This window comes from Lichenostomus cassidix, chromosome 3, assembly GCF_008360975.1.
Source record: "Lichenostomus cassidix isolate B80296 chromosome 3, HeHo_3.0, whole genome shotgun sequence".
Lineage (NCBI taxonomy): Eukaryota > Metazoa > Chordata > Aves > Passeriformes > Meliphagidae > Lichenostomus > Lichenostomus cassidix.
The window spans coordinates 8,633,623-8,648,317 of NC_139483.1; the positions used below are offsets into that span (position 1 = coordinate 8,633,623).

The 14,695-nt window shown below is 41.3% G+C and overlaps 1 protein-coding gene across 6 annotated transcripts in view; it reads right to left on the reverse strand.

Annotated features, from left to right (window-relative positions):
- MEIS1 (Meis homeobox 1) overlaps positions 1-14,695 on the reverse strand; it is a 203,214-nt gene that overhangs the window by 11,992 nt on the left and 176,527 nt on the right. For all 6 annotated transcript variants that reach the window (XM_085054295.1, XM_085054294.1, XM_085054293.1 and 3 more), the window contains one exon: positions 11,228-11,304. In XM_085054295.1, coding sequence (XP_084910421.1) covers positions 11,228-11,304 — 77 coding nt within the window. The remainder of the gene's footprint in view (positions 1-11,227; positions 11,305-14,695) is intronic.

Genomic DNA, 14,695 nt, shown 5'->3' on the forward strand with positions numbered 1-14,695 from the left:
TGTCAATTAAAGCCATCCTCCCTGTCCTATCAGTTCCAGCCCCATGGTGACGGCCTTGGGGTAGCAGTGAGCCTGCTGGTGGCCTTTCCTCTGGACAGAAGGGATGGCTGGTGGCCTTCTCTGGAGCTGGGACCCACAATCCCCTGGCCCTGCTTCTCCCTGGGCCCAAATGCCCCCTTTGCCCCATCTCTCTGCAGGGCTCATGGCTGTGGCTCCTTGGTGAGGCTTTCTAGAAGAAAGCTGGGCAGCAAACAATTCCTGTCTTGCAAAATATTTTGCCTGTTTCACAGCAGGATGGAACTAAAACCTATTCCTATTTATTTGGCTAGTTCTGAATGAAAATTACAGAAGGGACTTGCTGGGGATGAGTGAAGAACCAGTGTGCCTGGGGAAGGACTCCCTGGAGATACACTGCTCTGCCCATCTCCTGTGCTCTTCTGCATCACAGGTGAGCTGCTGTTGGTCTTTCTGGTATGCTCTCCTCCTCCTCCTCCTCCCCTCCCATCTGCACATCCCACTCAAAAAAGCTTAGCCAACATAGAACATTTCCAGTGAAAATCCAGATCCAGTATCCAGGCGTCTCCCTGCCGATGCCAGGGAGTCAGAGCAGTGTTGCAGGTCTTGGCTGCACTGGGGAGAACTCTCAGCAACCTCATTCCCTGACACCACAATTCCCTCAGGGTGCAAAGCAGATGTAAACTCGCCCTCAGCAGCCAGATGATGTAAGGGGAAATCTTTACATGGCAAAGCGCCAGCAGAGCTGACCTCCCGTCTCTTCCCTGCTCCTAAATCCCAGCGCAGCTGTACTTTGCTGATCTCCATGTGCCACAATTAGCCTTTAAGGAATATGGCAAGGATTCATGTAGTAGAGCAGCACTAAGGCTGCTCTGACTCCTGCCTGGGACAGCACTGTCCCCCACAAAGTGCTGTGGTTGGGTACACTACACGCTGGCAGACAAAATCTTGCCTCCCACAAAACACTTGCAACCAAGGGTGTGCAGGATCTCTGAGTGCTTTGAGAGCAGCCCAGGCTCAGATGCACATCTCCCATATCAGTGTTTTGTCTCAGCTCTCAGAAGGGTCTGAACACCAGCTTCCCACCTGATCCTTCAGGAGAGCTTCTCTGGACTCCCTAACTTGGGTCCTGATCTGGTGCACACCAGCACTGCAACCCAGCAGCTTTTCTTCTGCAGATCATGTCAAACCAGCAACCCAAGCCCCATTTGATGGCAGGGATTATGCTGGGAATGGGTGAGAGTTGAAAGCAAAATATTGGCTATTTCTTTGAAAACACTCCTCCCTGCTTCAGCAATTTAAAGTCCTCTATCCAGTCAGCATAACCTCTTTTTTAGGGGAACGAAGAGATTGTGAGAAGTGCCTCCAAGATCTCTGAGCTTTCTCATGCCATACAAGCATTCTAAACACAGGGGGTCCTCCTTGAGGTCCAAGGCTTTTTCCATGCATCAAATTCTGAGCTTTGTCCAAACAGCTTTTTCCCTGTTCCCTCCTAGCCATCACACTACAGCATGGGAGTTGCAACCTGGGCCTTGTCCTCTAGCCCAAGCAAAAGAAGAGAGGCTGCTCTCACATCTGGCTGCTGGTTTAAATATGTTCCCACTCACTGAAGGGTGTGGGAAATGACCTGTTTGTACTCCTGGATGGATTTGTTCATTCTCCTCACCTCCAAAAGGCAATGAAGGTCACCCCACACCAGCTCCTGCAGCCTGCAGGAAAAGGAGAAGCAAGCCCAGGGTGGCCAAATAAAAAGCCTTGACAAGTGTCTTTTGCAGAAAACACTCTCAGGGCCCCCAAAGAGAAAATATACTGCAGTCCTATATGGGACTTGTGTTTTGCACATGAAATAGGCTTTGACATCACTCTGGTCTATACCCTGAGACACTGGTTTGGGGTGTTGAGGGAAGCTTTGATTCCTGTGGTTGTGTATTCCCCACCACAACCAAGACAACAAATAGAAGTATGTTGATGTATTTTGTGTAATGTGGGCACCTGAAAAACTGGTTTGAATTCTTTCTTCCTTTGTTGTTTTTTTTTTCTCTCCAGAAACCACAAAAGATACAACTCTGAGTCACAGCCAACCTGAAAAACAACCCCACACTTCTGAACAAACTCTCCCTGCCCCAAGACATCCTACTTCAAAACATTGTTTTCTAACCACTACTAATAGCCTACTTTGTAATCTACTTTATCTGAACATAATTTCCCATTAAGTGAAGTAATTCATTTTGCTTATAATCCAAGTACTGACAGCGTTATATTCAGGGCAAAAGAAAAGACATCCTCAGAAAAAAACACCAACAAAACACACAGAGGGAGGTCAGAGGAATGTCAAAGATTAAAAGAATTTGTGAGACCAGGGGACAGGGGAAGCTTAGGGATCAACCCCCAGACGGTACAAACCACCTCTGTAACCCAGGTGGGAAGTCAGACACCTGTGGGATAAATCTGAATTCAAAAGGAGCTGTTGGTATCGAGCTTTATCCTCAGCCAAAAAAGCCACAAGAGCTACGGTGCCTGGGCAAGGAAAAAAAAAAAATAACCCGTGAAACTGTTACATGGCCTAGATTTCATTGAACAACTGTGGAAGCAATATTTTCTCAGCATCTGCTGCCGTTTCTTTTATTTTTGAAAAGTCAAAGAAAAGGCAAAATCCTGGCTGGTGCTAAGGCTGCTGTAGCCAGCCATGCATCGCTTACACCAAAATCATTCCAGGGCAGGCAGGGCACAACACACACCCTTGAAAGCACGTCCTCACCCTGCCCCTCTGGCTGTGTCTCATTTCTGAGAAGAGAAAATTGGTTTAACCAAGAAAAAGGCAACGTTTGCCCCATTTCTACTGTTTCAGGCTGAGTTTTGAACCAGGCAGTTTGTTTTACGCAGGTGCAGCCTGGAGCAAGAGACTGATTTAAGTGCCAGAGAGGGTCTCTGAGGGCACCTTTCTCCACGTGTTGGTGTTTCAGTTTGTGGTGCTTAATCACTCTACACCAGTCTCAGCAACTGTTGACACAAAATAGGTGGAGATCAGGTCTGTGCAAGCACAAAATACCAGAAAGGCAAACTATATGTAAACACACTTCAGATAGCTATGACAAAAATAGACCAAAGCCTGACTTGCAAAGCAGTGACAAGCCATTACTCCCCCCTTCTGTCTTTTTTTTTTTTTTTCATACATAGAAGGCATGCTTTTTTTTTTTTTAAATATATATTGAGGATATCTCTTGCACTAAAAAGAAACCAAGACCTAAGAACTTTATTTACAGAGACAATGCAAAGCTCTCCCCTTCCTTCTGATGCAGCATTTCCACAATACAATTATGTCCTGAATGGGAATCTTTTTAAAGCCAAACCCTTGTTTTGACATGGTGCACACCTGAATCTCAGTATTTTTAAACAAAAGGTTGCAAGCAAAGCATTCTGACCCCTACCCTGGTCTTCCAGAGCAAAGCTAGAGCAGGAGAGGAGAAAAGAACAAGTGGCAAATGTTTGCATGGTGCTGTTTCATCTTATTTCCCCAGCACCTGACATCACATTCGTTACAGAATAATGCACCGACTAAAAAAAAGTATGTTGAGTACAAGACCACCCCAGAAGAGGGAAAAGAGGTTTTTTCTTGGCTGCATATTAACTTCTCAAGCACTGAGCACCTTTCGCTAGTCAATACTATCAGCAGGTAAACCCTGTTTACACTGTGCAATGCTCTGCAGTGGGAACCAACCTTACTTCCTCTCAAAAAAGCATCTATGCAATAAAATAATAATTTTATTAAATAATAATAATAAAATAATAAATAATAAAATAATTTAAAAACCCACCAGGCTTTGGGGTTTTCTTTCTCAGTGCTTAGGGTGTCACTAATTAGTCTGTTGGCTTGGGCAAAATGATTACCATTTGTTTTTTAAATAAATGGTGTTTCCTTAGCTGTTTTTCCCCAGTCTGAATCCAGGGGCTGTCAGAGCCATGGTTAGAAGCATCTTTCTTTGGTGCTCCTGAATGGGATGACCCTTGTTTTGGGGCAGTTTGGGGGTTGTGGAGACTGACAAGGCTGGACTGAACAAGAAACCCAGGGTCTACTGATTCTCCATCTTCTCCTCCACATGAAGTCCTGGAGGCCAAGGGGAGCATTTCCCCAAGAAAACTCTTTACTCCCCTCCTCTGAGCTCTTGACCCCTTTGGAAAAACACCCATGTGCCATGCCAAAACTGTACTACTACTCCTCAAACCCACGCAACAAACCCAAACCCCACATGTTTGAACCACTGCGCTGTACTTTTAAATGGCTTTACTGAACTGAAAAAGGAAATTCCAGCCTAAAATCCTGTGATCCGACAGTACCTGATGGCTCTACATTCACAACTCTTCCCCCTGTAAGCTATTTGCTCAGCTTTTCTAATAATACCTTGACTGCCTGGCAGCTCTCCAAGGCTGTCTAAGGCAATATGCAAGCTAAACATTTTTTCATCTGATTTCAATATTTTCTTATGAGTAACTATACAGGATTTTACCTAGTGAGTATTCCTGATTGCTGTAATTTAAGAAGAGAGAAATAGACTACAGATGTAATATTATTATTACAATTGGCATTCAAGGTGAAAGGCATAACAATTAGCTAAGACTTAGTGAAAACATAAATGTAAAAATCTGCTTGAAAAATCCGGCACATGGTACGTTTAGAACAGCTAATTTACCGCACGCATTCTAAACTGCTCAAATGATATAACAATTCACCCAGCAAGGTACTTTTAAAAATAGTTTTCTTGGTGTTTAGTGGGGTTTTTTTTTTGGAGGGGGATGATTTTCATATTGCAAACACCTACTGTCTTATTTTACTCTGGAATATCAAACAATATGTGTTAAATCCAAAACATATATTCTTTCTTATTCCTGTTTTTTCCTGCTTTTCAATGTATTCCCACTAACAAAACAGTGTTTAAATAAGAACTGTATACATGTTCTTGAATCACATAGAGCAGAAAAGTAAATTGTCTCCAAAATCTGACGGTTAAGTTCGTATTTCTGAAGTTGAGAGGATAATTTGTGAATGTTTTAACATTTACAAGTAAATAAGTACTTGTATTTACTACATCTGATTACTGAGAAAAGTATTTGTTATGTTCTTACACAGATTCAAATTGCATCTTGACCTTTTCTCATTTAATCTGTTTACTGCAACAAAAGCAGCAATAGATACATCTGAAAATAAGCAGATATTTTATTTGCCGAGGACTAAAAAATCCCTGTGTGCGATGTGCTTGGAAAACCAAGTATCTTCCCTATTTATTGTAGTCCACAATTTGGTAGGCAGCAGGGGTGAAAATCCAACCCTGCATATAGGACCAGCACCTGCTTTTGCTATGCTCCTTCCCTGCTAGCCTCCTCCCCCACTTACACCCTAAAAATAGTGCTTAAGTGGGACTAAAGTGGTGCACTGGTCATGTGCTGGCCTTTTGCTTAGGGTAAATATCACCCTCAGTGAAGGAATTGAGCAAAGATGATGTCTATGCTAAATGCCCAGCCCCAGGAAGGAGCTGCTCCATCCCTCCAAGGGGCTGGAATGGGGCTAAACATATGGGAAACACCAGACAACGTTATCAGTTGGATTTGGGGTGGGCTTCAGATACACCAAGCCCCTGGCATGCTATGACATAAAAACAACAGCAGGAAAAGAGAGGCCTGAGACTGTTTCCCAAAAGGTGGAGAGTTGTGCAGCCATTCCTCTTGCCCCTGCCCCTTTGTGGAGGGGCAAGCAGGGGCTTTCTGCATCTGCCCCATCTGCATCTGCTCCCATCTGCACCTCTCCATCTGCACCTCCCGACCTGCATTGCCCCATCTGCTCCATCTGTAAGCCCACCATCTGCAAGGCAGGACGAGCAGATGGAAAGGACACCCTTGGCCATGGTGCTCCCCATTCATGGCTGGGTTCTGGGGAGCACTGCCCTGTGAGAAGTGCAGAATCCTCCTGTCCCCACAGTGCCACCCTGCCTGCCCATGCCATGGGAAAGTGCTTCCTCCCTGCCCCGTGCAGCTTCTGCAGCAAAGCTCTAGCACTGCTCTTACCCACAAGCAAAGGAATGGAGGCAGGAGGAAATTTCCTGCTGGAGGAGAGTTGTGAGTGGGCTAAAAGAGTAATCAATTATTTCTGTGTGTCTATGCCCTGAGCTGGCTGTGCTACATACGTTAAGGTCTTCCTACCCCAAGTCCATCTCTGATTGTCCAAACTCAGCTTTGGGCTGGTCTTGGAGTCTTTTTGAAATGTCTTTCTTACAAAGTTTCAGTAAAATTAACTTCATCTGACTCCAAAAATGAGATTAGGGCATTTTTTTGATTACACTATTTGATTTTTTTTTCCTGATATGTAGGGTTGAGGCTTGTTTTCAGGTTTTCTGCAAGACTAGGAAATTATACACAAAACTGACGTTTAAAGAAGCCAAGAACATAAAATCAAGAACTCAAGATTAGGACACCATATTACTGGAGCCGCTTGCACCCTAGTCTTGAATGTACTTCATATGCAAATAGTTCAGTTACCAGCTCATGCAACTGTTTCTGACAGGGCTTAAAGCCTCAAGCACCTTAATGACAATTATGTCTGTTATAAGAACAGGCCAGGCCATTATAAAATAAAATAAAAAAAATCTATTTCTACAGGAAACAAACTTTGACGAAGTTGAATGACTAAGGCAGGAAGAAAAGCAACCCAGTCCTGGTTGATACAGCCAAATGCTGCATGGGAGAAGAGGATTCAGCTCTGCTGCTTCCTTGGACTGCTTGAGAGCTACTAGTAGATCATTGAACCCAAAACTTTCACCATCAGTTACTGATTTCTCCCATCTCTCCTCTATACCCAACTCTGGACATCGGCAATGTAAGACACCAAGGCACTCAAAACTCGGAGTTTCCGCAAAACATGAAGTTTCAGTGACTGTTGGACATTAAATATGAACAAATTTCATATTTCACCTCTCAGTCCCACACCAACTCACAACTTGTGACTGTGCTGGATCTGGATCTCTCTGAGCCTTCCTTCTTCCCCTGTGAACCAGGACAACACTTCTCTTTGCAGGGGAACTGTAAAAATGCCATGCAGACCCACAACCTTGTATGCATATATAAGCATGTGGAGGTCAGGGAAGGACTTGGGTATTACAGCAGTAAGTGCCATAGGAAAGCCCAGCAGTAATTATTAATTCCATCTTCAAGCACGGTTTGAATACAGCTCAACAAACGAAGCACAGAAGAATGAGGGCAAGATAAAATATTGACTAGCTGCTCTAGCATTGTCTGGGCTGTGCCCTAGATAGCACGAGGGTATTTTTTAAAAAGCAGAATGGAAACACCTAATAAAGGCTGGAGCTTAAAGGATTTGAATTCTCAGTTTATTTTCTTTTAGGATCATTTATGTGCAGCTGTATGCTACACTATTTGGAGAGACAATCACATATAGACATACACATATAGGGAGGTTATATAGGCAAACTCTATATACTCTACAAACATAAAAAAATCTATTTGTGTGTACCAAGACTTTTCTAAAACATAAACAAGCATCTGACACCTAATGCAGCCCTTGTTGAGATCTGCTCTCTCTCCTTCACAGAGTACCATCAGTAATTATTTACCATTAGTTCTTAATGGGAAGGGATTCAGCTGGGATGTAGTAAACAAGAAAACTGTATAGATTGTTCAATATAGCCTGACTGGCTCTCAGCTGAGGTAAGAAGGGATTGGATCACACCTCCTGGATATTTCAATTCACTGTTTCTATCACCTGGGAAAAGCACCTTATTAACCTGTACCTGGTCAGGTCTCTACCATATCCATATAGGCATCCTAGCAGTGCCCCTTTGAGTTCATGTTTCCATGCTTGGAACCCTAAACTGCTGTGGGGTTAAACAACTGACATGACAGAGACCTGAATGGTTCATTTGGACTAACCACATTCGAACTCTGCTACCCTCCTACCTTCCACAGATTTATTTTTATTTTGCAACAGGGTAAGGGCTCCCTCTTCCCACAACAGAAACATCTGACTGAGGCAAAAAGATGTCCTAGAAGGCAATGCTGGTGATTCATAAGCAAAGTTGTCATGTCAGGGGAAAAAAAATAAAAGGAAAAATCCTCTAATTCATTATTTTCCAAAAAAAACAAACCAACCAACCCAAGGAGAAGGGTCATGGTAAATGGTATTTTTGAAGACATGTGCCCGTCCATGGATATATTTTCTGTATTTTCTGGCACATCTCAAGTCATCACCCCATTCCTGTGACTCCTCCACCATCAACAGGAGTTATGTGGATAAGCCTGGGGAGCCCCAACACCAGGGCAGCCCACATGTGAAAAGCAACATTTTTGTTACAGTGGAGAACCGAAGTATGCAACCAGCACACACTGAAAAGGCATTCAAAATATGACCAAAAAAAATTGTTTCAATGCTTTCAATCTGCAGAAAACAAATGCTCTCTTCACTGACTGGTCTGTGGCAAACTTCTAATTCCAGCCAGAAAATCCAGCATTCCCAGTCTGGGCTAACGACCATGCTACCAGACATGAGTTTATGTTTTTCATGCACATTTCATGTATTCCCACACGCTGTGTTGCTGCCAATAATTTATGACTGATCTGCACCCAGCCTGCCCTTCAGCATTTTATTTAATCTCTGCAACAGTGATTTACAATGACTCATCATTAATACAAAAATGTACATGTGTGTTAACAAGTTTGGAAGAATCTAAGGAGGAAGGCACATTTTTTTTTGTGAGTTGTGGCTGAATGACTTATGAGACTGCTGAAGAAAGGCAAAACTAACCTGAAGTTATTTGTTAGCTCTTCCCTGCAGAAAAACATTTAGGCAGGAAGCATTTCTTCTGCACATAGCCTTAGAAGAAAAGGGATCCAGCAAAAGGTTTGAGAAGGTTGCCCCACAGCCCCCCAGGATTTGGGAGGGGATGAGTAGCTCACTGGTCACCTCATGGCTGGGTATTTCCCAGGCACCCTGCACACTCAGCAACAGCTTCACAGTCTCCTTGCTCCTTGGCATTCATTACAAAAAGCAGGGGCTGAATTGCCATATTTTGGCATCTCTGCCCACCACCTGTGATTTAAGAAAGACTGGCTGCCTCTATAATGTTAAATCCTTGTACCACTGGGAAGAGAAGAGGAATTATCTCAATAATTTATACAATTGTAACACCACAGCAGAATTACTGAACTAGCTCAAGCAGAGGAAGCCTGCCCTACATCCACAAGATTTCAGTTATAATGTATTTTGACCTCATTTTTATTTTTCCTTGTAAGAATTTATAAGAACACACCCGACACAAAGCCAAAGTAAAAACTCCTCATATTCGAGGTGAGATGGGTACTGAAAAACACTCTTGAACGAAAAATGAAATAAAACCTACAGAAAGTCACTCTGGAGAAGTTCCACCAGCTTTAGTTGAATCCACCTTGAAAAGTTTCTCTGATGGACCATCCCAAACTGACACATTTGTCCATGTTGAATCCTGCACTCCCAGACCCCACAGAAGCAACACACCCTTAGTCCAGCCCATAATTAAACAGGACCCTGATGAATATACACAGCTTCTCCATGGGCCAAAGCACCCCTTGTTAAACCTGAAGGACAACCATATAAATTAGGGGAACACCTGGATGAAGGCTGGAGGATGCAAAGTTGAAGCAAACACTAATGTTTTATGGCTGAGCCAAAATACTGTGGGTTACACCATCTTATAACATGTAAATTTTGTGTTTAGTGCCTTTTATTCCTCCATTTTAAAGTAAGTATGTTGGAAGCATACTTCATATACACTAAGTATTTGGTATTTTCCTTTATTCAGCGTCTTAAAGGGCTTCAAAAAATTGATCTCCCAGGGCTGCTGTGGGGTCACAGAAATTGATAACCCTTACAAGCTATGCTTATGTGAGCCTGCCTGCGTCTCCCAGATAGTGCACTTTGTAAATTAATCCTCCAAAGGCAAATATATTGTAAGTAGCTTGTTATCTCTAAAGTACTAAATTGAAGAATACATGGGATTATATTGACAGAAATTACATTTTCTGTAATGGGGTTTAATATATCTGAAATCTCTCCCATAGGCTCCTACTCTCTCTAAGAGAGGAGGGTTTGTTAATGTAGGTGCAATGGACATCAAGACCAAATTTATTCACTAAAATGGATTAGGCCATGTAATCAGAGCTTCAGTAATATTAATCTCTGACACTTATTGAACGGGAAAAAAAAAACAACTTTTGTCTGCAAACTGGCATTCCTCCCTCCCTTTTCCCCAGCAGGCTTGCTGTTTGCCTTGGCCATTTTCTGGGTATTACTTCAAAGAGGATAAGGTTTCCCATCATAAACACTAATCTAAAAATATTAGGACAATTAATTAGATACACTTAGTTTTACAAGGTATTAGATTGCAATACACTTCAAATATGACACTTGTTCTGGGATAGTGGGAGGAACCCACATTTTGATGCAGTATCAAAGGGTAATAAATCAAACTTTTTTTTAAAGAGGTTTGCTGCTGTATGATACTTAAATCACAAGTAATTTTCACTGGTTGCCTTCACCATACCCCAGACAGTTAGCAACCCAAAATCCACTGCAGAAACAGCATGGATCCTGACTTCCTTCAAACAAATCACTGCCATAACAGAGCAGGGGCTCCACCATCCCTTAGCTGGAACAAACAAAATTGTACACCCTGTACTTCAGCAGCAAAGAACCAGATTGTCCTCAAAGTGTATTCATAAATGGGATTTTTAAAACAAGATAAAAGGATGCTAGTCAGAAAGAAAAACCTCTCTAACAACACTATAAAAGCACGACAGCAGCCCCAAATAACAATATGCTCAGCAGAAATGGGACCAACTGTCCCTTTTTCCCCCCCAACATCTGAACCTCTTCCAAGACCAATGTTCTGCAAGTGGATGTGCCATCCTACCAAAGAACAGACATCCTCAGCCAGAAAGAGGACTAGTATCAAATGTAAGCACACTGAAATCTGCACAAATAAAATACAAGTAAAATAAAATACAGTAGCAAACCTCATTATTTCTATTCCTGAAACCACTCACCTGGTTACAACCCTTTTGTATCAATAAACTGTTGAGGAGGGGAACAAGGGCAAGGTGTGTCCCGAAAAGCACAGAGAAATAGCCAAGGGGTGCCAGTGGTCATATAGAAACACTAAGGAAAATTACTTACCAATTGTTCACTTGAAGTATAGTGAGTCCTGTGTCTTGTGCCAACTGCTTTTTCTGTTCTTCTGAAGGGTAAGGGTGCTATAAGACACCAAAATAAATACAAACATTTAAAACCATGTGCTCTTTTGGCCTACTTTTATTTTAAATTTAAAAAACACAAAAAAACCCAACAAACCAAACCAAAACAGAAGCATGACATCTATTACTGAAAGGTGAAAATGCTGAGGTGTGTCACCCTTTAATAATTATTAATGGGCTACTACATCACTTAATTAATGGCAGTAAAAGACAAGCCAATTATAAAGATTAGTGAAGTGGAGAAATAACTGCTTAGGATACTGACAGTACCTTGCTACTTGAGAAGGATATTTGCTACTTGAGAAGGATATTTGTTGCATTAGCTGAAAATTTTTTTACTCGTCTCAAATGACCGATTAGAGTAAAATAACCAATTTTTTCCCTTTTTTTTCTGTATTTCACGGAACAACAAAGAATGTGACAAAGCACTTCTCTGTAAAACTAAGGCACACTGATGTTTGCTGAGACAGTGAAGGCAAAACTTGCCAGCACCCCAAAATAATTTGCAAATAAGATCAGCATCCTGAACATAAACAAACGCCTGTGTTTTGAACACAGGCCAACACAAGGTCAACAATCAGCACATTTTTGCCTGACATTAACATAGCTGTGCTGCACTAATCCTAAGAGACAGAAAATAAATACTCCTTTAATTGAAGATAATGTTATAATTCAATCACAAGTTTCTTGTGAGAACTTGATTTGCTTTCTCAGAAAATTTGCTTCTGCATGAATACGGATTGCTTAATAAATCAACAGCAAAAACCACAGCCAAGCTGGAAATGTAGAAATATCATTTCTGTCCTTCCCATCTACGCAAAAATGTCATTGTCCCAAAAGGAAATGGCCAAATACTGCAAATGTAACTGTTTCAAGGAAAAGTCCTGTTTTGAGGATGTGGTTCAACTCCCAGTCTGGATGCTCAGGTCTCAGGACATATCTTATTCAGACCTGGACTGCTGTAAGATGCTCAACAGCATTTCAATAAAGATAATTTGGTGCAACTGGTTAGTCCTACCCCAACACCATTTAGCAGTTGATTGTCACAAAATATTTCCTGTTATACACTCATCCCTTTTCCCCCCCAAATATTCCCTTATTCTCTGGATGTATTCTCCAGTGTAATATTACATGAGACGTAAACTGAAACCTTGTAAAGCATAAGAATTTAAAACCTCATAAAATTCCACAATCTTACTGGCATTACAGCTATTTAGCAGATTTTATATATTCTTGTAAACAGCATGATCTGACTTCTCATGGCTGTGTTACATGCAAGTATCACCTCACATTACCAAACTGGGATTTTTGTTGTAACTCCAGCAACTTCTCTTAACTCAATACACCCATTTCAGATCCATCAGCTCCATAAGAGATGTTTTATTCTTTTTCATCCCAAAAGATTGAGGAATTATCAATTCTTTTAAAAATACTGATTTCTTGACAGGAAGCCCCGAGATGATCTGCACACCTGTAAACCACACCCTGTATTTTCTGCATGTTTGTGAAACAACTCCAGAATTGCAAAGTGAAAACCAGAGGGAAGGAGATTTACTTCTTTTTAATATGCAATTTGCATTTTACACATGCAAAAATATAGCATATATTATACTGTCTGCCTTCTACACATATTCATCCATAACAGTCATACATATGTCCACCTATCTGAACACAACATTTTGCTTCCTTTCAACAAAAAAACCCCAAACCCTAGAGAGATGATTTGTAGCATTTTCATCTTTACAGCTTACTTCTCATTTCATTACTTTGCTATCAAGCGGGGACAGAATTATTCTTTTTTTTTTCTTATTTTGCTTTGCCACCTTACATGTGATCTAATTTTAAGTAATTGAACAAACTGTGTCTAATTTCATGCAGCAAGCAATAATTACTAGACAGCCTCTAGCTATTGGAATTGAGAAGCCTGTCTCCATTAAGCAATTTTCAATTGTTCTGGACATTTTTTTTTTTGAAATAGACAAGACTGGATAAAATTAGCCATCAGAATAATACTGTCACTGTAAAAATAATTGCTGTAGAAGTCCGAAACTACAAAATCCTCAAATCGTGGTATGTCTAAGGTCATCTGATTTTTTTTTTCCATATCCTAGTACAGCATAAACTTTTAATTTCATGATAAATCTGTAATTGCCATAATCACATGACAGCCTGGGATTTCACATAGCTAATCCCTCTTAGCTAAAGGGTCACAATGCGGCAGGCTTTTTAACTACGATTCGGTGTGCTTTAAAGTCATCTTAAACACTAAGCAACCTTATTATATAAGCTTTCTGTGGATCATACGGGTTGTTCCTTTGTAGACTAAAAATAAAATAAAATAATAAAAATGACTTGACAAAGAAGCAGCGTGCCACAGGCTAGGTTGCTATAAAAACATTCAAAGCCTTGTTGCATTCCCACCCACAGGGCTTGGAAGGACTGTGCTACAGGCAAAGGCAGACATCACATTGCAACAGAGAGAGAGGGGGAAACCCTGAGAACTGCCATTTTATGAAGAAATAGGAAATTCATTCAAAACTGTTGCTGCTGGTCTTTATTCCTCCCGTGAAAGAATGACCAGTGTCTTCTGAAAACTTTCTAATGGTTGTTTGAAGGAATAAAGACACATGGGCAATAGATATGGGTATAGATATTTTAGTGTGAATATATGTATATTGTATCTGCATGAATATGTACAAAACATATCTTAGTCAAATAGTTAAGTTTAAGGTAGTCCTGTGAGGAAGAGAAAGTTGGATTTGATCCTTATGGATCCCTTTCAACTTGAGATATTCTGTGATTTTAAGAAATACATAAATATATATGGAAAAACTGCTAAAAACACTGCAGTGACTCCAGCTGACAAGTCCACCTATCACTCTGGATCACGTTGGGATATCAAAGCAAACTGTTCAATAAACAGTGACTTGAGACCTTTACTTTGTTGTGTACATTAGCTTCTACCATTATCTCTTAAAAGCTTAATTATTTGCAAACAATTGATCAAGATGGGAATTGGAGAAAAGAGACACCAGACCACCGGGAGAGCTGCAATGCATTAGGAGAGCAAACAGAATTACCTTTAGGTCTTATAATCAGAATTAACGATTGGGACCGTATGCAGGGCAGCACGAGGAGCTGTAAGGCTCATGCTGGACTGTTTTCCATTTGATCTGCATTAACACCTCGAGTGGAAGCCATAAAACAGTGATTACAGATGGGAAGGCTGACCCTCCTTCCCAGAACCAGCCCAGCTTGTGTATACTGGAAGATTGCAGACAGGCTTCCTTGCCAAGGCCAGAGGAAAAGGGCAAATCCAAGGGGAAAAACAAGTAGGAAGAAGCAGGTAGGTTAAAAAAATTAAAAAAAAAAAAAAGCATTTAAAGAAATA